Source organism: Balaenoptera musculus, chromosome 14, assembly GCF_009873245.2.
Source record: "Balaenoptera musculus isolate JJ_BM4_2016_0621 chromosome 14, mBalMus1.pri.v3, whole genome shotgun sequence".
In the NCBI taxonomy this organism is placed as follows: Eukaryota; Metazoa; Chordata; class Mammalia; order Artiodactyla; family Balaenopteridae; genus Balaenoptera; species Balaenoptera musculus.
In genome coordinates, this window is record NC_045798.1 from 3,463,543 (window position 1) to 3,483,119 (window position 19,577).

The window sequence follows — 19,577 nt, forward strand, 5'->3', positions numbered from 1 at the left end:
TTAGTTCTATCTGGAAGTGGATTGAGTCCTCCACACCTGTACATCAGCAAATTGGAAACTATACACAAAATGTTTAAACATAAAGTTAACTGAGTATGAAACTGAGAGCGTCTAGAACATTTATAGAAAAGCTTTTTTTTTTTTACGTCTATACTTTGGTATTAAAATCGCAATTGCATTTTAACGCCCTCTTAATGAGATGCTCCAGTGTATCTTCTTTCAAAGTGCGGGGACTACAGGGTGTGGAGGGTCTGTTTCTTGCAGAACAAGGCTCACGAAAGAAACACACAGGGGCTCTTTCTCTAGAGCGGATGGTGACACTTTATTCATTTAAAAACAACACGCCCTTCCCCAAAGGGCACGCAGCACGTGTGAGTGTTTCCATAAAGACACGAATGAACGATGCTGAGGTTCACTGGAGCGAGGCACCTACCGTGTCACTCAACCAGGACGAGAGCGGAGCTTCCCGACGACCAGCATTTTATCAACAGCAGCATTGCTGGTTGGTACCCGGGACAACACGCGGCCTTTTCTTAGGCTGGCATCGCTGACTCCAGACTCAGATGGAGCTGTCCACCTGGAGTTTGGGCTCTGCTTCTCCCTCCCTCTCTTCGCTATGGCCACAGGGGAGCCCCGACCCTAGTGACCCTCAGATGCCAGGAAAGGGGGGGTTGTGAGGGGTATTGTTAGCAGGACAGCAAATCCTGGCTGCGAGGAGTATCTCCGGGTTGCAGGTAACTGCCTGTGGGGAGGGATCCTGTTCTGAGACTGAGGCGCGGAACGACACAGGAAGTGACACAGTACAGAGTCCATAAACGTGCTGTTCTTATCCCCAGGTCGTTAGAGTTTAAGATGTTCGGTCTGAGGTTTACTCTTTTAAAAACAAGATGTAGGTTTGGTTGTTTACAAAAATAGGACGGTTGGAAAGAAAAGAGTCCAAGATGTCGTGAAGTCTGAGGCAAAGATGACGCGGCTCCCTCCTCCCCACTCCAGGGCCTGCAGGCATTGGAACAAACACTAAGGAAAAGCTTCTTCTGCCGGGCTTGGAGCCGGCTTCGTCTCCTTCTTCTGGACCCGGTCGTTTCCTCACCTCCCACGAGAAACGGAGCATTTCACCCCCAGTTGTTGTCATGGAACGTCCGTGAGAGAGCAGGGATTTCAGGATCCAACAGAGGCAAATACCGCCACCAAGGAAAACAAGCACAGGGTCTGGGGGATGCAGCACCGGTGCAGCCAGGACGTCCTTCCAGTGATGACGACACTTGGTTAAGCTCGCCCTGTGTTGGATAAGGTCAAGGGGACCCGAGTGCCGGTCCTGCGATGGGCTGGAGGCTGGTGACCAGATCGACACTCATCCTTGGGTCCCTGATGCTGGGTCCCTGATGCTGTATCCTTGATGCTGGGTCCCTGATGCTGAACCCAAGGAGCCAGGCTCCAGTATTTTCCAGGCCATGGGCGATATGGGCTTTGTTCCAACTGGTTTTCAACCCAAATTCAACCAGGAGGTGGGGGGAGCCTATGGGGGGAGCGGGGGTCTGCCTGCTTTTTTAGAGCACTCCCCGCTCTTTCAGTTACATGACTGATTAGGTCAACTCACGCACGGCACTGTTTCCAGCGTTTAGAGAAGGAAACCTGCAGAGCCTGGGGGCCCAGCCGCACATCCGTCGGGGCCCCAGATTGGCTTCAGGGTCTGTACCACGTTATAATCACTGCCAGTACCCCTCTCAGCCAACACGTCTGATTTTTGCTTTTGCTCTCTGAACAGTCAGTGATGGGTCACAGGTCATCAGAAGACAGGGGAGAGGGGCCTACCCTTCCCTGTGATGGCTTACAAATAAGCCCCTACTGTCCCTAGAAGTCCTAAAGCAGCTAATCAAACTCCCTCCCTGATGACCCTTAAAAACAGTTACCCTGCCCCAATTAGTACTGCATCTCCATGAGGACTGATCAGGAAACACATCTGGGCTGTTACCTGGAAGCACAGAGAGGTTCTGGATGAATCGTCTTAGGACAAATAAATCTACGGTTCCAGTGAACCCAGCTTGATTTGGATTGGATGGCCCTTCTGCCCAGAGCCCTGCCCCTGGGTGTCTGCCCAGGGCTGAGCATCTCACGGCACCAGGCACGCCCTTAGTCCTCACTGCTTCCCTCCAGCATCCTGACCAGGTGCCCATAGGTGTTTCTCTCCACCTGCCACGAATGATACATTCTCACATACTCCCTTCCGTTGGCCACGATTTGTTTTTCTAACGCCGGATCGCCCCCCAGTCTCTTTGCCAGCCGAACAAACTCCTGCAAAGAAGGAGGTGGAGGAGAAAGAGAGATAAGTAACTGGTGAAGGGGGGTTGCAAACGCATCCAAAAGCCCGTGTCTGCCTTTGCTCCTGGTCCCTCCTTTGCCCACCTACCGTATTCTGGAGAAAAGGGCCTTTCGGAAGGATGCGAGTTAGCGCAAACATTGGGACTAAGAAATTACACACACACACGTGCGAGGGTGAACAGCGTGGAAAAACACTGTCGTCATCGATTCTGCTTCCCCATCTTTCTTCCCTAGATCGCTCAAAGCTGCTGCTTCTCATGGTCACTGAGTCCTGACAGTAAATCTTAGATCCACAGTTTCTTCCCTCCTTTGTATCAGCTGAGATAGGAAGTCAGGTCTTACTCCAGAATCTGAGCTCCTGTATTATAGACAACACTACCCCTGCCACGTTTGTTCTCCATTGTGTTGATCCTTTCATCTCTCCCGGGCACGGAGTGTCTTCAAATCGTGATACATCACCTGGTGCAGTGGAAAGGGCCAGGCTTCCACTGGTTCGGATCTGGGTTCAAATCCTTCTTCGACACATAACTTAGCTGTGTGGCTTTGGGGAAGCTAGTTAACCTCTCTGAGCCCCACAGTGATCATCTCCAAAGGGGCGGTGGGCATTGGATGGGTAAGCCCTGCCCTGCCCCAGACTCCACGGGTGAAGGAGGGGACAGGGGATTTAACCGGCCTCGATTTTCTACACTTTTCTTCTGTCGCTTCAGAGGGAGGAAGTGTGCTGTGCTCTATGTTTATTGATGCTTGCAGACGCTGATGCAATGAAAAAATGGCCACTTTTTAATATCAAAGCCCTTCATAATTGGAAAGAACGAGAATTCTTTTGATTGCTAAAGAGTATTCAGAGAGGGGGAGGGGAACACGCATTATTTATTATATTTGCACATAAGTCAAAGCAGGGCTCACCAGCCAGGAGGCCTGCATTTAAATTCACACCCTACCCTTCACGGGAGTGATGCTGGGTGCGTTTCGTAACCTCTCTGAGCCTCGGTTTCTTCATCTTTAAATTAGGAATAATTACAGTACCTGCTTTATAGCGTGTTGACAGGATTCAATGAGTTAATACAAAGAACTCAGGGCAGCGCCTAGCCCAGACTTAGCTATCATTATTATTGTGATTCCCCAACCCGTGTAAATTCCAATAAGGCAACAGTGCCTAAGATTAATACACAGTGCTTTGCCGTTTACAAGGAACGCCCACGTATTCTCAAAATTATTGTTAATTAACAGTTGGATGATTTTTATAGCTAGCAATATAAAGAGCAATATTTACGATAGAGTGGAATTATATTTTTATGTAGTATATATACACTTTATGGTAAATTGGTGTTCTTTTTATAATAAAAATGTAACTTATTTATTCCCATCTCATAGGAGAACAACATTCTTATTAAAATTATTCGAGAGGCTTACAGCTTTGGTACATTATTTCATGATGCTGGTCATATCTTTGATTTATCTGATGCAGACACTTTGGCTAAAACCCAGCCCCCTGCTTATGATTTCTGTAGAATATATGACCGTTTTATAACAGAATCCTGAATGAGAGTTTCTAGGAATAGGATGTGATAAAGCGCACTTTTTTTTTTCCCTCTCTGCATGGAAGACTGAACAAAAAACACTGACTTAAACAAAGCAAGAGAGAGTTGGGTAAGGAGTGGGAAACATCTTGGCCGTTGGCATAAAACCCTGGCTGGAAAAATTAAAAAACAAACAAACAAAAAAACACAAAAAAACCCTGGCTGGGCGGCTGGAAGAAAAGAAAGAGAAGGAAAGAAAAATCTCACTCTTGAATCGTAAGAGTCACTCCCTGAGGCCCTGGGATTATTTTCTTCTGGGCTAAAACAGGTCCTCCGCGACAACTAAGGCAATAAATACTCTGAACACACGCGTGCGGACAATGAGAAAAGCCCGTTGACACAGACTGTCATTTGCTGTGTGCAAGATGGTGGCCGCAGTCTCCCATCCTTGCATGAACGTCTCTTTGAAATAGGGCTCACCCACTCCTCCAATAAAGGGGGAAGGAGGTCTGTTTCCCCATCTCCTGAATCTGGGCTGGCCCTGGAATTTGCTTTGACCAACAGAATAGGTCAGATGTGGTGTAGTTTGACTTCCAAGCAAAGCTCCAAAAGGTCTAACAGCTCCCACTCTCGCCCTCTTGGAGCCTGAGGCCACCCCACAAAGGAGCCTGAGATAGCCTGCTGGAGGATGAATGACCCCTTGGACCGAGATGCCCAGCAACCACCCGTACCAGCGACCAGACACTCATCCGATGGACCAAAGGACCACGCCATGAGAGCTGCAGCAAAACTTCCAGGAAACAAGTACAAACGCCAATTCATCATCATCCCAGCCAAAGCCCAAAAGGTTTTATATAACTGCCAGCTGCAAAACGCGCCAGAACACCCATCGTATCCGATCACCAAGCCTTGGCGGGGGGAGGGGAGAATTCATCATTTATGTGATGTAATGATCTATGCTTGAAAATTATTCATGATGATAAGTTATGAGGCATTAAAGGGTACACACACTAAAACCAAAGAAAATAGAAACCAAGTCTTGGGATTCCACATCTTAAGAGAGTTCAAAGACAGATGTAGGCACTGCTCTAGATCAGACTTGGAAACTCAAGTGCCCGCCGGCTCCCGGCGGGGAAGGCCCGCAAGTGCCGAACCCCGGCTGCCTCAGTGAGTAGGGGCCTCCACTTGTTCCCACGTTTGCTGTTTTTCAAGAGAAGTCGAAATTCGGCATATTTATGTAAAAGCACTCCATGCTAAATACCAACAAGTAATTCAAAATTTTAAGTAAACAGCAAACTAAACAAAACATGCGTGCAGACCAGACCCAGCCCAGGACCACAGGTGTGCAAACACTGGCTTAGGTTATAGATTTCTAAAGTTAAAAAAAAAAAATCATGTAAAACACCATGGTTTGTTTTCATAATTATTCAATTAGCAGTTGACTATTTTCAGAGTTTTCTTCCTTTCTGAGTAGTCCCTGCTGGTGGAGAAAACTCACTGAGAAATACGTCAGGCAGAGAGAGAGACAAATACTGTATGTTATCACTTATAGGTGGAATCAAAAAAATACAACAAAGGAATGAATATAACAAAACAGAAAGAGACTTACGGCTACAGAGACCAAAGCAGCGGTTACCAGTGGGGAGAGGGGAGGAGGGAGGGGCACGATAGGGGTATAAGTACAAACAGGTACAAACTATTACGTATAAAATAAATAAGTTACAAGGATATATTATACAGCACAGGAAATACAGCCAATATTTTACAATAATTTTAAATAGAGTATAATGTATAAAAATATTGAATCACTATGCTGTACACCTGAGACTAATATAATATTGTAAATCAACTATATTTCAATTAAAATTTTTTTTCTCACTAAATCTTTTCGACCTGCCTTGTCGCCCTGAGGTACCAGCCAGATCCAGGGCGTGAGAAGCAGTGTCAGTTTTACAGGATGTATATTTAGAGCCCTGTTGGGATCCTTCTCATAACCGTGTCAGCTGAAAGCCACGGGGCAGGGGGGAGCCCCTCAACGAGAAACAAACGCCTCATGCAGAGAGAACACGGGAGCTGGCAGACTGAACACGGGATGGTTTGAAAGAGCATTCCATTCCGACCACCTTCTGTAAGGGATACATACGTATTCTTCCAGGAGAAGCGAAAGTCAATTGCATAAAAACTCTGGATTTCAGGCTCCGAAGGCATGTTCAGTTAGACAGCCCTGAAGCTGCTTCTCCAGATGCTTCGACTACGACAGCTCACTGATGGGAGATGTTGACAAGGAGGTTTCTGAAGACTGACAGATGTGCTGTCGTTTCGATTGCGGATCGTGGTTTTCCTCGGAACCCTGGAGTTAATTAAGGTTTAGTCTGTGCCTCTGGTCCTCAGACTTCGCTTTAAGATTCTGATTGGGGGGCTTCCCTCGTGGCGCAGTGGTTAAGAATCCGCCTGCCAACGCAGGGGACATGGGTTCGAGCCCTGGTCCGGGAAGATCCCACATGCTGCGGAGCAACTAAGCCCGTGCACCACAGCTACTGAGCCCATACACCACAACTACTGACACAGTGCTCTAGAGCCCGCGAGCCACAACTACTGAGCCCAAGTGCCACAACTACTGAAGCCCGCATGCCTAGAGCCTGTGCTCCACAACAAGAGAAGCCACCACAGTGAGAAGCCTGCGCACCGCAACGAAGAGTAGCCCCCGCCCACTGCAACTAGAAAAAGCCCACACCCAGCAACAAAGACCCAACACAGCCATAAATAAATAAATAAATAAATAAATAAATAAATAAAATTTAAAAAAAAAAAACAGATTCTGATTGGGTAGGTCAGGGGCGAGGTCCAGGAATGGTGTCTTAGTCTGTGTGAGCTGCTATAACAAAATACCACAGACAGGGGGTGGTTTATAAACAGCAGACAGTTCTGGACGTTGGAGGTCCAAGATCAAGGCGCTGGAAGATTCGGTGTCTGGTGAGGACCTGCTTCCTGGTTCAGAGATGGTCGTCTTTTCACTATAATCCCACATGGCAGAAGGAACGAGGGATCTTTGTGGGGTCCCTTATATTAGGGCTCTAATGCCATTCGTGAGGGCTCCACCTTCATGGCCTAATGGACTCTCAGAGGCCCCGCTTCCTAATACCATCACAGGAGAGGTTCGAATTTCAACATGTGAATTTGGGGGTGAGTGCGTGGAGGCACAAACATTCAGTCCATAACACATGTGTATTTTCTAATAGTTCCCCTCCAGGAGATTCTGGAGAGTCAGACTATGAAAAACACTAGTCTAAGATGGACAACTGTGCCAACCCTATTTTACACAAGTTATTTGGCCACAGAATAGATTCATCTTGGACTTCCCTGGTGGCACAGTGGTTAAGAATCCGCCTGCCAATGCCAGGGACACGGGTTCGAGCCCTGGTCCAGGAATATCCCACATACTGCGGAGCAACTAAGCCCGTGCGCCACAACTACTGAGCCTGTGCTCTAGAGCGCGTGAGCCACAACTACTGAGCCCACCTGCCACAACTACTGAAGCCCGTGTGCCTAGAGCCCGTGCTCCAGAACAAGAGAAGCCACCGCAATGAGAAGCCCGGGCACCGTGACGAAGAGCAGCCCCTGCTCGCCGCAACTAGAGAAAGCCTGCGCGCAGCAACGAAGACCCGATGCAGCCAAAAATAAATAAATAAATAAACTGATATATTAAAAAAAAGAAAGATTCATCTTATTGACAACTGTAAGTTGCGAGAATCACACTTCAAGATCCATCTAGAAGTGACATGCACGCATCTGTCTTGTTTTTCTTACACAAAACAGCATTCGCTGGTCTAGTGTTAAGCTTCATCCAAATGCCATCGTTCACAATGATGTATATGTACACGTGGCCACATAATAATTCCATTATCTGTTCTCTCGATGACTCCTGCCATTGGGTAAAGTGGGGACCACTTGTAAGAACGTGCAAATAGCCTTGGAATTATTCAGCATAAACCTTCAGTCTATTTTTTTTTTGACCTCACCGCACAGCTTGTGGGATTTTAGTTCCCTGACCAGGGAATCGAACCCAGGCCCCTGACAGTGACAGCATGGAGTCCTAACCATTGGACCATCAGGGAATTCCCAGTCTTTTTTTTTTTTAATTGAAGTATAGTTGATTTACAATGTTGTGTTAGTTTCAGGTGTACAGCAAAGTGATTCAGATATATATCCTTTTTCATATTCTTTTCCATTGTGGTTTATTTCAAGATATTGAATATAGTTTCCTGTGTTATACAGCAAGACCTTGTTGTTTATCTATTTTGTATATAGTGGTGTGTACCTGTTAATCCCAAACTCCTAATTTATGCGCCACCTTCCCCTCTGGTAACCATAAGTTTGTTCTCTATGTCTGTGAGTCTGTTTCTGTTTTGTAAGTAAGTTCCTTTGTGTCATATTTTAGATGCCACATATAAGTGACATCATATGACATTTGTCTTTCTCTGTCTGACTTCACTTAGTATGATCATCTCTAGGTCCATCCAGGTTGCTGCAAATGGCATTATTTCATTCTTTTTTATGGCTGAGTAATATTCCATTGTATATATGTACCACATCTTCTTTATCCATTCATCTGTCGATGGACATTTAGGTTGTTTCCATGTCTTGGCTATGGTAAATAGTGCTGCTATGAGCATTGGGGTGCATGTATCTTTTCAAATTATCGTTTTCTCTGGATATATGCCCAGGAGTAGGATTGCTGGATCATATGGCAACTCTATTTTCAGTTTTTCAAGGAACCTCCATACTGTTCTCCATGGTCAGCCTATCGTTTAAACTTGCAGCAGCGATACCTGAGTTTGGGGAGGGCTGCTTGTTCACATGACAACGTGATGGTTAGAGAGAGGGGCTGACTTTAAAACGAATATCAACAACAGCTGTGAGAATCTTGGGCAGATGTTGGAACAGAAGCCAACCTGGGTAGGTTTAGAAGCAATTTCCCGGTAGATCATCCCCATCCACACCACCCGCCCGATGCAGAGCCGGAGAAGGTGGCAGGGGCTCGGGCCCCTGACCATGACCCGTGGCCGTTGAATGGCGGCAGCTGGGAGTCTGATCTGGCTCTTTCCCACCCGTCCCTTCCAAGACTGGCGGCTGCAGAGTCTGGCTATGCGTCCTGTTCACTCACACTGCAAGCTCAGGCCCTTTAATAGGACAATTCCTGAGCTCGCATCTAACAAGCCAGCTCACAGCCAGGTCCCAAGCCCAGCGATACCCAGGAGTGATGGGGCAGAGCCCTGGAGGCTCCGGCCTGTGATCTAGACCACTGTTCTCGGGTGGCCCGTGAGAGGTAGCAGTAGTGAACGACCGTGGACCACTTGGTGAGAAAGCGAACCGCCTTTCAGTTCTCTTCTGTGCCTGGCTGAGTCAAGCAGAAAGCCTCGGTGAGGTGCCAACCTGTTCTCTACCTTCTCAACGGTGACACCTGGTCTCTGGCCAAGAGCCTCCCGCGGGGGCCAGAACTGGTCAGAATTTATAACAACAGTCAACAGTTATCAAGAGCTTATACCCAGGTAACAACCAGCCATGTTTCAGAATCCAGGATTTGGGGTTTTTAATAAAATGGTCTACGTGCCCTTTTAGTAACATATGCCCTCCAGGGGTCTAACACAGCGCCCCATAAACAACACACCAGAACTTCCAAATCACACTTAAGAATCGTCCCACCAAGCAGGATAAACAAAGCCACGAATAACTTCACATCAGCTCAGATATGAGTTTGCTGCCAACTGAGTTTTGGCACCCAACTTACTAAAAATAAAACTGGTTTTCAAGTGCTCTCTGGATTTTGGAATTGCAGAAAAGGAACGAGGACTCTGTGCTATGACTATGACTCTTTTCACAGAGACAGAAACGGGGGCACAGAGAGGTCCAGGAACCTGCCCAAGGTAACACAGCAGTAAGTGGCAGAAATGGGAATTAAGCTCAGACAGTGCAGCCCAGAGTCGAGGTCCTTTTCCACCAGGCCTGGCTGCTTCACGGGAGGATGGAGCAAACCCACAAAGCTACCGCACAGATCCATGGGATTTGGGAACTACTGATTAAACTAAAAGCAAGGATAGTGAATATTCTCTGCGTTTCCCACTCTCTTGCTTCCCAGATTCCGACCAGAGCGTCATTTCAATACACGAGCTGGCAGAAAATTGCCCATGCTCCCCTGGCTGGTTCGGAGGCAGGGAAGAGCAGGGTGTCAGGAAGGAAAGGGAAGGAAGTGAGGAAAGGCTTGGAAGAGAAGAGGTGGACCCGGGAGATGGCTGTGGTGGGCACGCTGCCAGCGGCAGAAAGTCAGAGGGAAAGAGCAAAACCCAGAAGAAATGTGCGACGAAATTTGCAATTAAGTCATCCCGGTCGTACTCAGGGGAGATGGCATGAACAGGACACCAACTGGCAGTGTCACCCAAGGAATGCTGACTTCAGCGAGGCCGTGGGAAGAACCATCCAAGGAGGGACACCTTGGAGTCCGGGCAGAGTTCAGGGGCCGAGGCTGTCATGTGCTACTTTGCAAAGAAAACAGGAAAAGAAAGCAGTTCAACTACACCTGGGTGGCATGCAGTGTAGATTCACATCAAAGTAAAATAACCAAAGGTGTTTGGTTATTTTCCAAGAAAGATCATCCCTTTAATGCCCTGGGGTAAGTACCTCTTCCGATAGTTACGGAGCACCCATTTGTGCCAGGACCACCACGAGGGGCCACGTGAATAAGCCAGCGTGACCACCACCCCGGGGGGCATTCGTTCATTCGGGCGGGGAGGTCACGTACGATAAAAGCAAGGGCGCGTGTATGAACTGCGCAGAGGGTTACGAAGGAAAAGCACGGGGTTGGGGGGGGGATGGAGAAGATGGGGGAGGGAGACTGAGGGCCACCAAAGCCTCTCAAGAAAGAGACAGTGAAGCCGAGGGGGAAGGAGGCTCCTGTCGGCCCGGCTGCGGGAAGAAGCAGGGGTGGGCAGGGAGCAGAGGAAGAGAGGCGCGGAGCCGGGAGGTGCCTTTTCTCTGCGGCCACAGGAAGTCACAGAGGGGTTTTGCACCGGGGACGGATGGGACGGCATCTGCATTTTATAAAGGTCCCTTTGGCTGCTAGGAGGAGATGCACGGGATGGAGCAGAGAAAGCTCTTCTAACCGTTCAGACAAGACCCAGTAGCGCCTTGGAATGGGGGGAGGGTGTAAGGGTCTGGATACAGCAGTGTTCTGGGGGCAGAGCCCCTGAGAGGCGGAGACAGATGGAAGCAGCACGTAGCTACAGAGCCCAGGACGGTGGTGCGGGGCTGCTCGTGCGCGCACACCGCCGCACTGGCCGGGAGGCCGCGGGGAGGGGGCCTGAGCCGGCTGCCGGGGTCCCGCGCCTTCTCCTACAGCGTCACCCTGGCAGCCGCAGCCCCCGAGGATCCTGCACAGCCCACTCACCTGAATTCTGCAAGTGCCAAGAAGTCACCATCATCACCTTACTCTGAATTTCAGGATCCACTGCAGACGCACCTACAGGGCTGATTCCTGGAGCGGGCTGGGCACCGCATCTGCTGTCCTGACATCTCGTCACCAGAAGAGTCCACCAGGCCCCCGGGAAGAGGGACAAACTCGCAGGGTGACGGGCAGGGCATCGGCCGGCAGCGCTGGGGCCGCGGGTCCCTTCGGTGTGGTCGGGCGGGGCCAGGCAGGCCGCTCTCCTAATCGCGAGCCCCCAAACTACAATTAGCTGGTTTTCGAAATATCAAATTCTATTTCATGCCGCACAGATTGCAAAACACAGTTATTCCTCTTAAAGCATGTGGAAGGGGTATTTTTTACACGTGAACACATGTTTTGCATCGTGGCGATTATGGATGGTCAGAGCCTTGAAACTGAACATATTTAATAATATTGTAGCTAAAAATTCTCACTTTCAAAAAAGAAAGCCCCCAAACCGCAAGGTGCTTGTTCACACTCAGAGCGGGTGTGCACAGCCGGCGGGTCTGAGAGTCGCACACATAGCCTGTGAGACCCGGGCGGCCGGCAGAGGTCAGGCCGCAGGTCAGGTCCGAGATGCAGCCTCCTGGCCCGTAAAGGCGGGTGGAGAGTCCACAAGCAGAAGAGAAACTGTCCTCCCGTCCTCCTATTTTAAGAGACTGTCAGACTTTGCCTGCCGGCCGGGAGTGCAAAAACCTGGACCAGAGCCGGGAAGGGCCCTGTGCTCCATCCCTCACTGGCTCCCGGCCTGGCCTTTCCTGAGCGGCGAGCCTCACCTGGTGCCTCCATCCTCGTCCTCCTCACCTGGCCAAGCCCGGCTCTGCGCAGCACCGCTCAGCGCTGTGCCCACCCGAGGCGTCCCTCTCCCCCCACCACCTCCAGCCCTCTGGGTCATTCTGACCCCAGGGACCAGCCACAGGCAGAGAAGCAAAGCAGGACTGGGCCTTAGAAAGAGGTCTGTTCTCCCCAAGAAGTCGGACAAAATGGTGAGCAGAATCCTTTTAGAGGACGGCCCCATGGAAAAGTGTCCCCTCTCTGCCCAGGCAACAGAGGAGGGGAGGGAGGGAGAAAGAGAGAGATGGTGAGGGAGACAGAGACAGAGACACAGAGAGAGACACAGATAGAGGGCGAGAGAAAGAAATAGAGGGAAAGACAGAAACAGACGGAGATAAAGAAAGAAGGAAAGACGGAGATGGGAGAAAGAGAGACACAGAGAGGAGGAGAGACAGGCACAGAAAACTGGGCGAGAGCCAGAGACACAGGCAGAGACAGAGACAGAGAAAGAAGGAGAGAGAGACACAAAGACAGAGAGAGGGAGAGTCAAGAGAGGGAGAGACAGAGACAAAGGTAGAGACAGAGACATACAGAGATAGAGGGAAAAACAGAGACAGAGAAAGAAGGAGAGAGAGACACAAAGACAGAGAGAGGGAGAGTCAGAGAGGGAGAGACAGAGACAAAGGTAGAGACAGAGACATACAGAGATAGAGGGAAAAACAGAGACAGAGAAAGAAGGAGAGACAGAGACATACAGAGATAGAGGGAAAAACAGAGACAGAGAAAGAAGGAAAGACAGAGACAAAGGTAGAGACAGAGACATACAGAGATAGAGGGAAAAACAGAGACAGAGAAAGAAGGAAAGACAGAGACAAAGGTAGAGACAGAGACATACAGAGATAGAGGGAAAAACAGAGACAGAGAAAGAAGGAAAGACAGAGACAAAGGTAGAGACAGAGACATACAGAGATAGAGGGAAAAACAGAGACAGAGAAAGAAGGAGAGAGAGACACAGGGAGAGACAGCCACACGAGGAATCGTGCAAACGCTCCCAGGGGTGGCCGAGCACAGCAGGCTGAGACTTCGAGCCCCAGCCCCGTCATCTCCCGCTGAGCTTCGACGGTAAATGCCTCACCCTCTCCGGGATCATCACGGTAACACCTGCGTGGGGTTCCCGTGAGGATTAGTAAGAGAAACGGGCAGGGTCCCTACAGGGGTGCCCGGCACACAGAGGAGGCCTGGCTGGGACCACCTGCCCCATCGCTCCCTCTCCTGGGAGCAGTGCCGCCCAGCACCCACTCTGAGCTCTGGAAGTGGGGCCAGTGTGCCCGGGAACTGCATTTTTAATTATTCACCTGAATGGACTTAAACTGAAATTTTAACACTGGCGCTTGATTCAGGTATTACAAAGCTTTACAGGTCTACTTGCAACAACCTGGACATGTGAATCTACTTTTTCAGCTGCAAATGGTACGGAGTCTCAATGCAAACCAAGTTATTTCGATACAAATTTAATCTCCAGACTGAGATGAGCTGGTGGGTAAAATACACGCAGGATTTCAGAGCCTCCAAAAAAAAAGAATGTAAAGATCTCATTAAAAATTGTTTATATTGCACTGAAACCAACGGTCAGTTCTATGGGCAGGTGGGATGGGGAAAAGAATTGTTTATATCGATTACATGTTGAGATGATGCAAGTTTGGAGAGATGAAGCTAAATAAAATATATTATTGATATGAATTTCCTCTGTTTCTTTTTACTTTCTTTCAACGTGGCTATTAGAAAACTGTGACTCCCCTACGTGGCTGGATGCACCCCTGATCCCTAACAAATACCAGCTATGCATCTGATCCCAGCTCTTCAAGCAGACGGTCCTTACCTGCATCATTTGGTTCAGGTTCATGGCCGTCATCCCAGCATAATTATCAATAACACCCCTTTCACTCTCAAAGGTACCTGGTTTTTCACAATGAACAATATGGTCACCCTGTGGACAAATCCATGCAAAAAAAATGCTGGACTGACTTCCATTTTAGTTCACGCAGAGTTTGCCCAGGGTTTCCTTTGGGCTTAAATGGGAATCCAACAAACACTGGACAAGCCTGCATCTGTGCTTTTACATTTTAGAGGGACTGGTTGGGGGCTTACACATCACAGTTGTATTTAACATCTAAGAACTCTAAATGTTTGGTTAAAAAGTTAAAAGTTGTTTTAAGGAAAAAATAAAAAGAAGAAAGAGAGAAATGACATTTTGCATGACGCTGGCCAGATTTCACAAGGAGAACGTCTCGCTGTACCGAGCTTAATTCCACTGCTTAAACCTAAGAGCTCAGCAGAGTGTACAGCTCCCGAGCGGCAGCCAACAACTTCACCCAGCGGTGCACCGCGCATATGATGAGCTCTGCGTCCACGCAGCTTTCCTCTGAGCCCAGGGACAGGACTCCACCCCACGTGCTTTCTGCTATTCCCCAAAGACGGGCATCGTTACCTGCATCTTACGGATCAAGGAACGGGCACAGGAAGAAGAAACGTGCCCAGGATCACTCAGATTTCGAGGGGGAAAACTCAAGACCCAAGCACAGCTCTGCGCAAACAAAAGTTTGGAGGCTGATGTGTCTCCAACACGCCTTGCTTCTTCCAAACAGTAAACTGTTGATTGACCATCAAAAGTCAAAGATTTAGGGCTTCCCTGGTGGCGCAGTGGTTTAGAGTCTGCCTGCCAATGCAGGGGACACGGGTTCAAGCCCTGGTCTGGGAGGATCCCACATGCCGCGGAGCAACTAGGCCCGTGAGCCACAACTACTGAGCCTGCACGTCTGGAGCCTGTGCTCCGCAATAAGAGAGGCCGCAACAGTGAGAGGCCCGTGCACCGCGATGAAGAGTGGCCCCCGCTTGCCGCAACTGGAGAAAGCCCTTGCACAGAAACGAAGACCCAACACAGACAAAAATAAAATTAATTAATTAATTAATTAAAAAAAAAAAAGAACACTGGCTTCCTGAGTTTGAAGTTATTAAATAAAGTTAAAAAAAAAAAAAAGTCAAAGATTTAAAATGAAACAGTCCTAATAAAAGTGTAAATCCATGCTGATGGCAAAGAACAGACACCGGAACATAACACACACGCGATAAATGTTAGCTGTCACCATCATCATTATTCCGAAAGTTATGATTTTCTTTATAGTTGCCTAAAAAACAAACAGAACCTCCCAGCGAGATTAGTTTGGGCCACACTTCGAAAGTCTGTCCTTGAGAGAGAAAATGGATTCACAGTTTCTATTAAACGTCAAATGGATTTTAATTTCGAAGCTATAAAATGTAGCCATAAAATAGCTCAGTTCTTTTCTTCTTAAAAAGAAAAAGAATGGGATTGTTGCAGTAACCAAAAAAAAAAAAATAAATAAATAAAAAATTAATGTTTAGTAGGTTTGGAAAGCGTCACTTAAATTAAGGTTTTCCGGGGCTGAGGTGTATAAAAATAGAGATTATTTTGTTCCTACCACAGCTGAATACTTTTAATCATCATTTTGTTGAAACTCCAAAGTATGATTTTTCTGCATTCGATATGTCTGTCTGTCTGTCTGTATCTATGTATCTATCTACGTATGGATCTATGTATCTATCTATCTATGCATCTATCTACATTAACTTTGTGAGGCTGACACCCTGGCATGGAAGTCCCTTCTTAATAAGTGAAATGGAGCTTTGAATACTTATTTCAATACACACTTGGAATAAACCTTGCAAACACTGGCAACAAACCAGTGGCTGATTCCGTCTGTGCTCCTGAGCCCAGATGACCGTAACCAAGGCCACTGACTTATGGAAAACGCATGTCTGCTCTGAAGCAACAGCTCCCACTCCGTGCTAGGTCGAGTCTGATCGTGACTATAAAACAAAGGCACGTGTGACATCCGCGTCGAGCACACTTTTCAAAACGTGTTAAAAAAACGCAGCCTCCCCCCAGATGAAACCTAGAGCATTCTGTTCTTTTTTAACATCCTTTGTAAAAGTAACATTGAAGCGCTGGAAACAAAATAAGCCCACGCCTTAACTGTATGAGTGCTGCGGAACTGTGTCTGATAACTCACAGGAAGCCGGTAACCAGCAGAAATAACTTGGACGTGTCAGAGACAGGACAGTTATTTGCAAATATTGAAAGGAATGCCTTACAAGGAACGCGAAATGAAGTCAGGATAGCCAAACTGCTCTCGTTCTAGCACTGGACCCGATACAGCCATTTATAAGTGATGGCTGTTCAGACACTCACTGATAAAATTATAGTGCTCTGAAATTGAGCTATATAATAAATAGACATTGGGTTTGGGAAGATGAAAATAAAATCTCTTTGCCCACGGGGAGACAATATTCTGCGACCTCCAGCTTGGCTGGCGTTGACGTTGAGAGATGCAGGACGTGGTAAAAAGCCACATGCCTTTGTCTGGAGGATCAGCAAGGAACCGCTACACACTCTTCATGTGCTGGTATTGTTTTAGCTTTTAGGGGTCGCTGTTCAAAGGAGAGGCATTCGTGTTAGATGTGCCTTTTGTTAGATAATCACTGATAAGCCCCGGGCCTGCCCTTTGCGCTTTCAGTTGTTTCCCAGGTGAGCGGCTGCATTCACACAGCACCCGGTGATGCCCGACTCCCTGCAATCCCGCCCCTCCCCCAGGGAAGCTGGCTTCCATCTTGTTCGTGTGACTGTGATAAGAGGGCAGTGAAACTAGGTGACGCATAATTATACTACGGGGAAGGGGGAGCGATCTGGGATTAAATATCTGCGGTAGGAAAGCTGAAAAACGGAATTTTCAAATATCAGAGTTGACCCGAGCTTTTAAGTATAAATCCCTTTATTTCTGCATATAACATGTGCCTTCATAAAGATGATAGTGAGTAGAACCTAATTTCTAAATCCAAAGACTTGAAGAGCAAAGGATGGGCCTAAAATTCTTTTTTTGCTGCCACCGAACACGAGCCGTAGGCAGCAGCAGTGGGCTCCCCTTTTGGTCATAACGGGGACCCAGAGCCCTGGCTGCGTGCCGTGCCCATGGCTCAGCCCTGTATATCAACCCCTTCAGCCCACATCACACCTCTAAGAGCAAGAGTCATCATTAGCTCTTGCAATTGTACGGCGGACAAGACGGAGCTTGGAGACTCAGGCTACACGCCCTGCACAGGGTCCAAAAGGCTTCAAGTGTAGGCACATCCTTGGAACCTCAGACTTTGTGACCGGCACCCCTTCACACATGTCCTGGGAGGTCCTGACACACAGGTGTGCCCCAGATGACACTGGGTCCACCAGCTGTGCCCACTGTCAGCTGCATTCACCTTTATTTTAATTTCAGATACACATGTATCAGATACACACATGTATAAACACAACTACGCTGCCTCTTCCGTACACTGCTTTGAAGGATTGCAAGGGATCAGCTATATGGCAGTCTTCTGAACACCAGGAGATGTCCTGGAAGTGTTGGATGGTATCTGAAGCGTGCCTGCTTCAGAAACCAGAAGTCTGTTTGGGAGTTTGGGGTTAGCACATGCAAACTATCGGGTTGGCCAAAAAGTAACATCTTACAGAAAAACCTGAACGAACTTTTTGGCCAGCCCAATACTATCTGTAGGACAGATAAACAAACAAGTTCTACTGTATTCAGTATCCTGTGATAACCATCATGGGAAAGAATATGAAAAAGTACGTATATAATGTATAACTGTCACTGTGCTGTGTAGCAGAAATTAACACAATACTGTAAATTAACTATACTTCAATAAAATAGATGAAAAAAAAAAGAAGCCAGAAACCCAAGCATGTAAGAGGGGAAGGGACTGGCTCAAGGTCACGGTGATCATCACCAGCGGCCTCAGAAACAGAACTCAAGTCTCGGGTTTCTTGAAAGTCCCTAGGTTTCTTTTAGGGACACGTCCAGGCAGCTGCCCATGTGACCACAGTGACACTGCTCCACACACTCTTCTACTGATTATAGAGGGAACGCCAAGAGCTAATCACAAAGACGCAGATCACAGACTCTTGATCACCGCACACAAACGAAAGCTACTCAGACCAGGTGAACATGGGGAAGTTGCTCTCCTTTACCTGAGGGTCGGAAAACAGCAATCCTGTAACTTCGTGCTTCACCACTGCCGCGTTCCCAGGGATGTTCCTTGCCAACACAGGGACTTCCAAATCCATCGCCTAAAAGGACGAAAAGAACAAAGGAGAGGTGGGCGATCATGTAAGAGCTTCTGTGGCCAGATGAGCCAGTCTGTGGGAGAATAACGTCTTAGCTTAACTGGACCTCTGGCACCGCACAAAGAGTACCCCAAAAGCTTGCCGAAAATGATTTCCCAATCCAAACCCCAGATTTTCCAACTACATACTGAATCTTAATGACTGACTGTATTTGCGAGTCTTGGGAAACTACATATTGTAATGGTCTGTCTGACATCGTTACCGCGATGTCACAAAGAAACCCTCTCTCTCCAAATGTTCAGTGGACACTTCTTCGGCGGCAGCGTGGAGTATACGTTTTTAACTACCATCGTTACTTTCCCCGATGAGTAATTTTCTTCCAGCGCCAGCCACACGAATGCCACCAGGGCCGCACACGTCCCTTTGGCACGCGCACAACAGTGAGGAGAAGCACGATTTATCATCCTGATTATCCACTAGGCAGCCTTTCCAGTCCCAAAGGGCTGGGATCAGCCAGGCTGGGGCACCCCATAGTCTGGCACAACCCGGCATCGAGGCCTCAAAAACATGCCCAGAAGCGCGGCATGCAGTGTTGGCCTCACCTGCCCGGTAGGGGGGCACTTAGAAACATACAGGATTAGGCCAGCCCTTCCCAGCTCCATTTCAGCTCTCTACATTGACTCTCCCATGGTGACTTTCACAGGGGCCAACCCAGCTTTCATGTGACCGGTGCCTTTCAGCAGGTGAGAGGGACATCCCTTCACACCTTGGTGTCCAGAGGCAGCGCTGAGAGGATGCTATCCGCAAACCAATATTCTGGCTCTTACTGTACACAAGGATGTTTTAGGCACTCCAATTCGGCAGGCGGTGTCTAATTTCACGTAATAAACAATTTGGTCACAAAGGGGTGACATTCGGTTTTCAGAAAGGTAAAGTTCCCCAATCTCAGCCGCTTAGTATATTACCATGGGAAGCTCTGACACCAAGGACTTCACGTGGCACAAATGCCACCAACGCCCAAGTGCCCAGAGCCATGTGTGACACATAGTTAAGAGCTCAGCTAGTGCTTGCAGATCAAATGTTCCAGAAGCATCTGAACGTAAATTAATTATACGTCGATGGTTCACACTATGATCGTCTTCTTGTCAGCAGCTTTCTTGGTGAGCGCACCTGGTCTTCCGGTTCTGTGTCGCCTGTATCTTCCCAGTACACGTTGGGTTTGAGATCCAGGCCCTGGATGAGGTCGGAGGAGAGAGGACAGCCCTCCTTTCTGCCCCCCCGAGTCGATGCTGTT

General features: G+C 48.2%; 1 protein-coding gene across 5 annotated transcripts in view; it reads right to left on the reverse strand.

The window, feature by feature from the left end:
* Nucleotides 1-297: 297 nt before the first annotated feature.
* Nucleotides 298-19,577, reverse strand: part of GLT1D1 (glycosyltransferase 1 domain containing 1) — a 108,846-nt gene continuing 89,566 nt past the window's right edge. For 4 of the 5 annotated variants that reach the window (XM_036874809.1, XM_036874814.1, XM_036874812.1 and 1 more), the window contains 2 exons: nt 18,188-18,286; nt 298-2,292 (listed from right to left, as the gene is read on the reverse strand). In XM_036874809.1, coding sequence (XP_036730704.1) covers nt 2,131-2,292; nt 18,188-18,286 — 261 coding nt within the window. In that variant the 3' untranslated portion in view covers nt 298-2,130. Of the gene's footprint in view, nt 2,293-5,894; nt 6,190-18,187; nt 18,287-19,577 lie in introns of those variants that run through there. The other variant, XM_036874813.1, reaches the window with a different exon arrangement.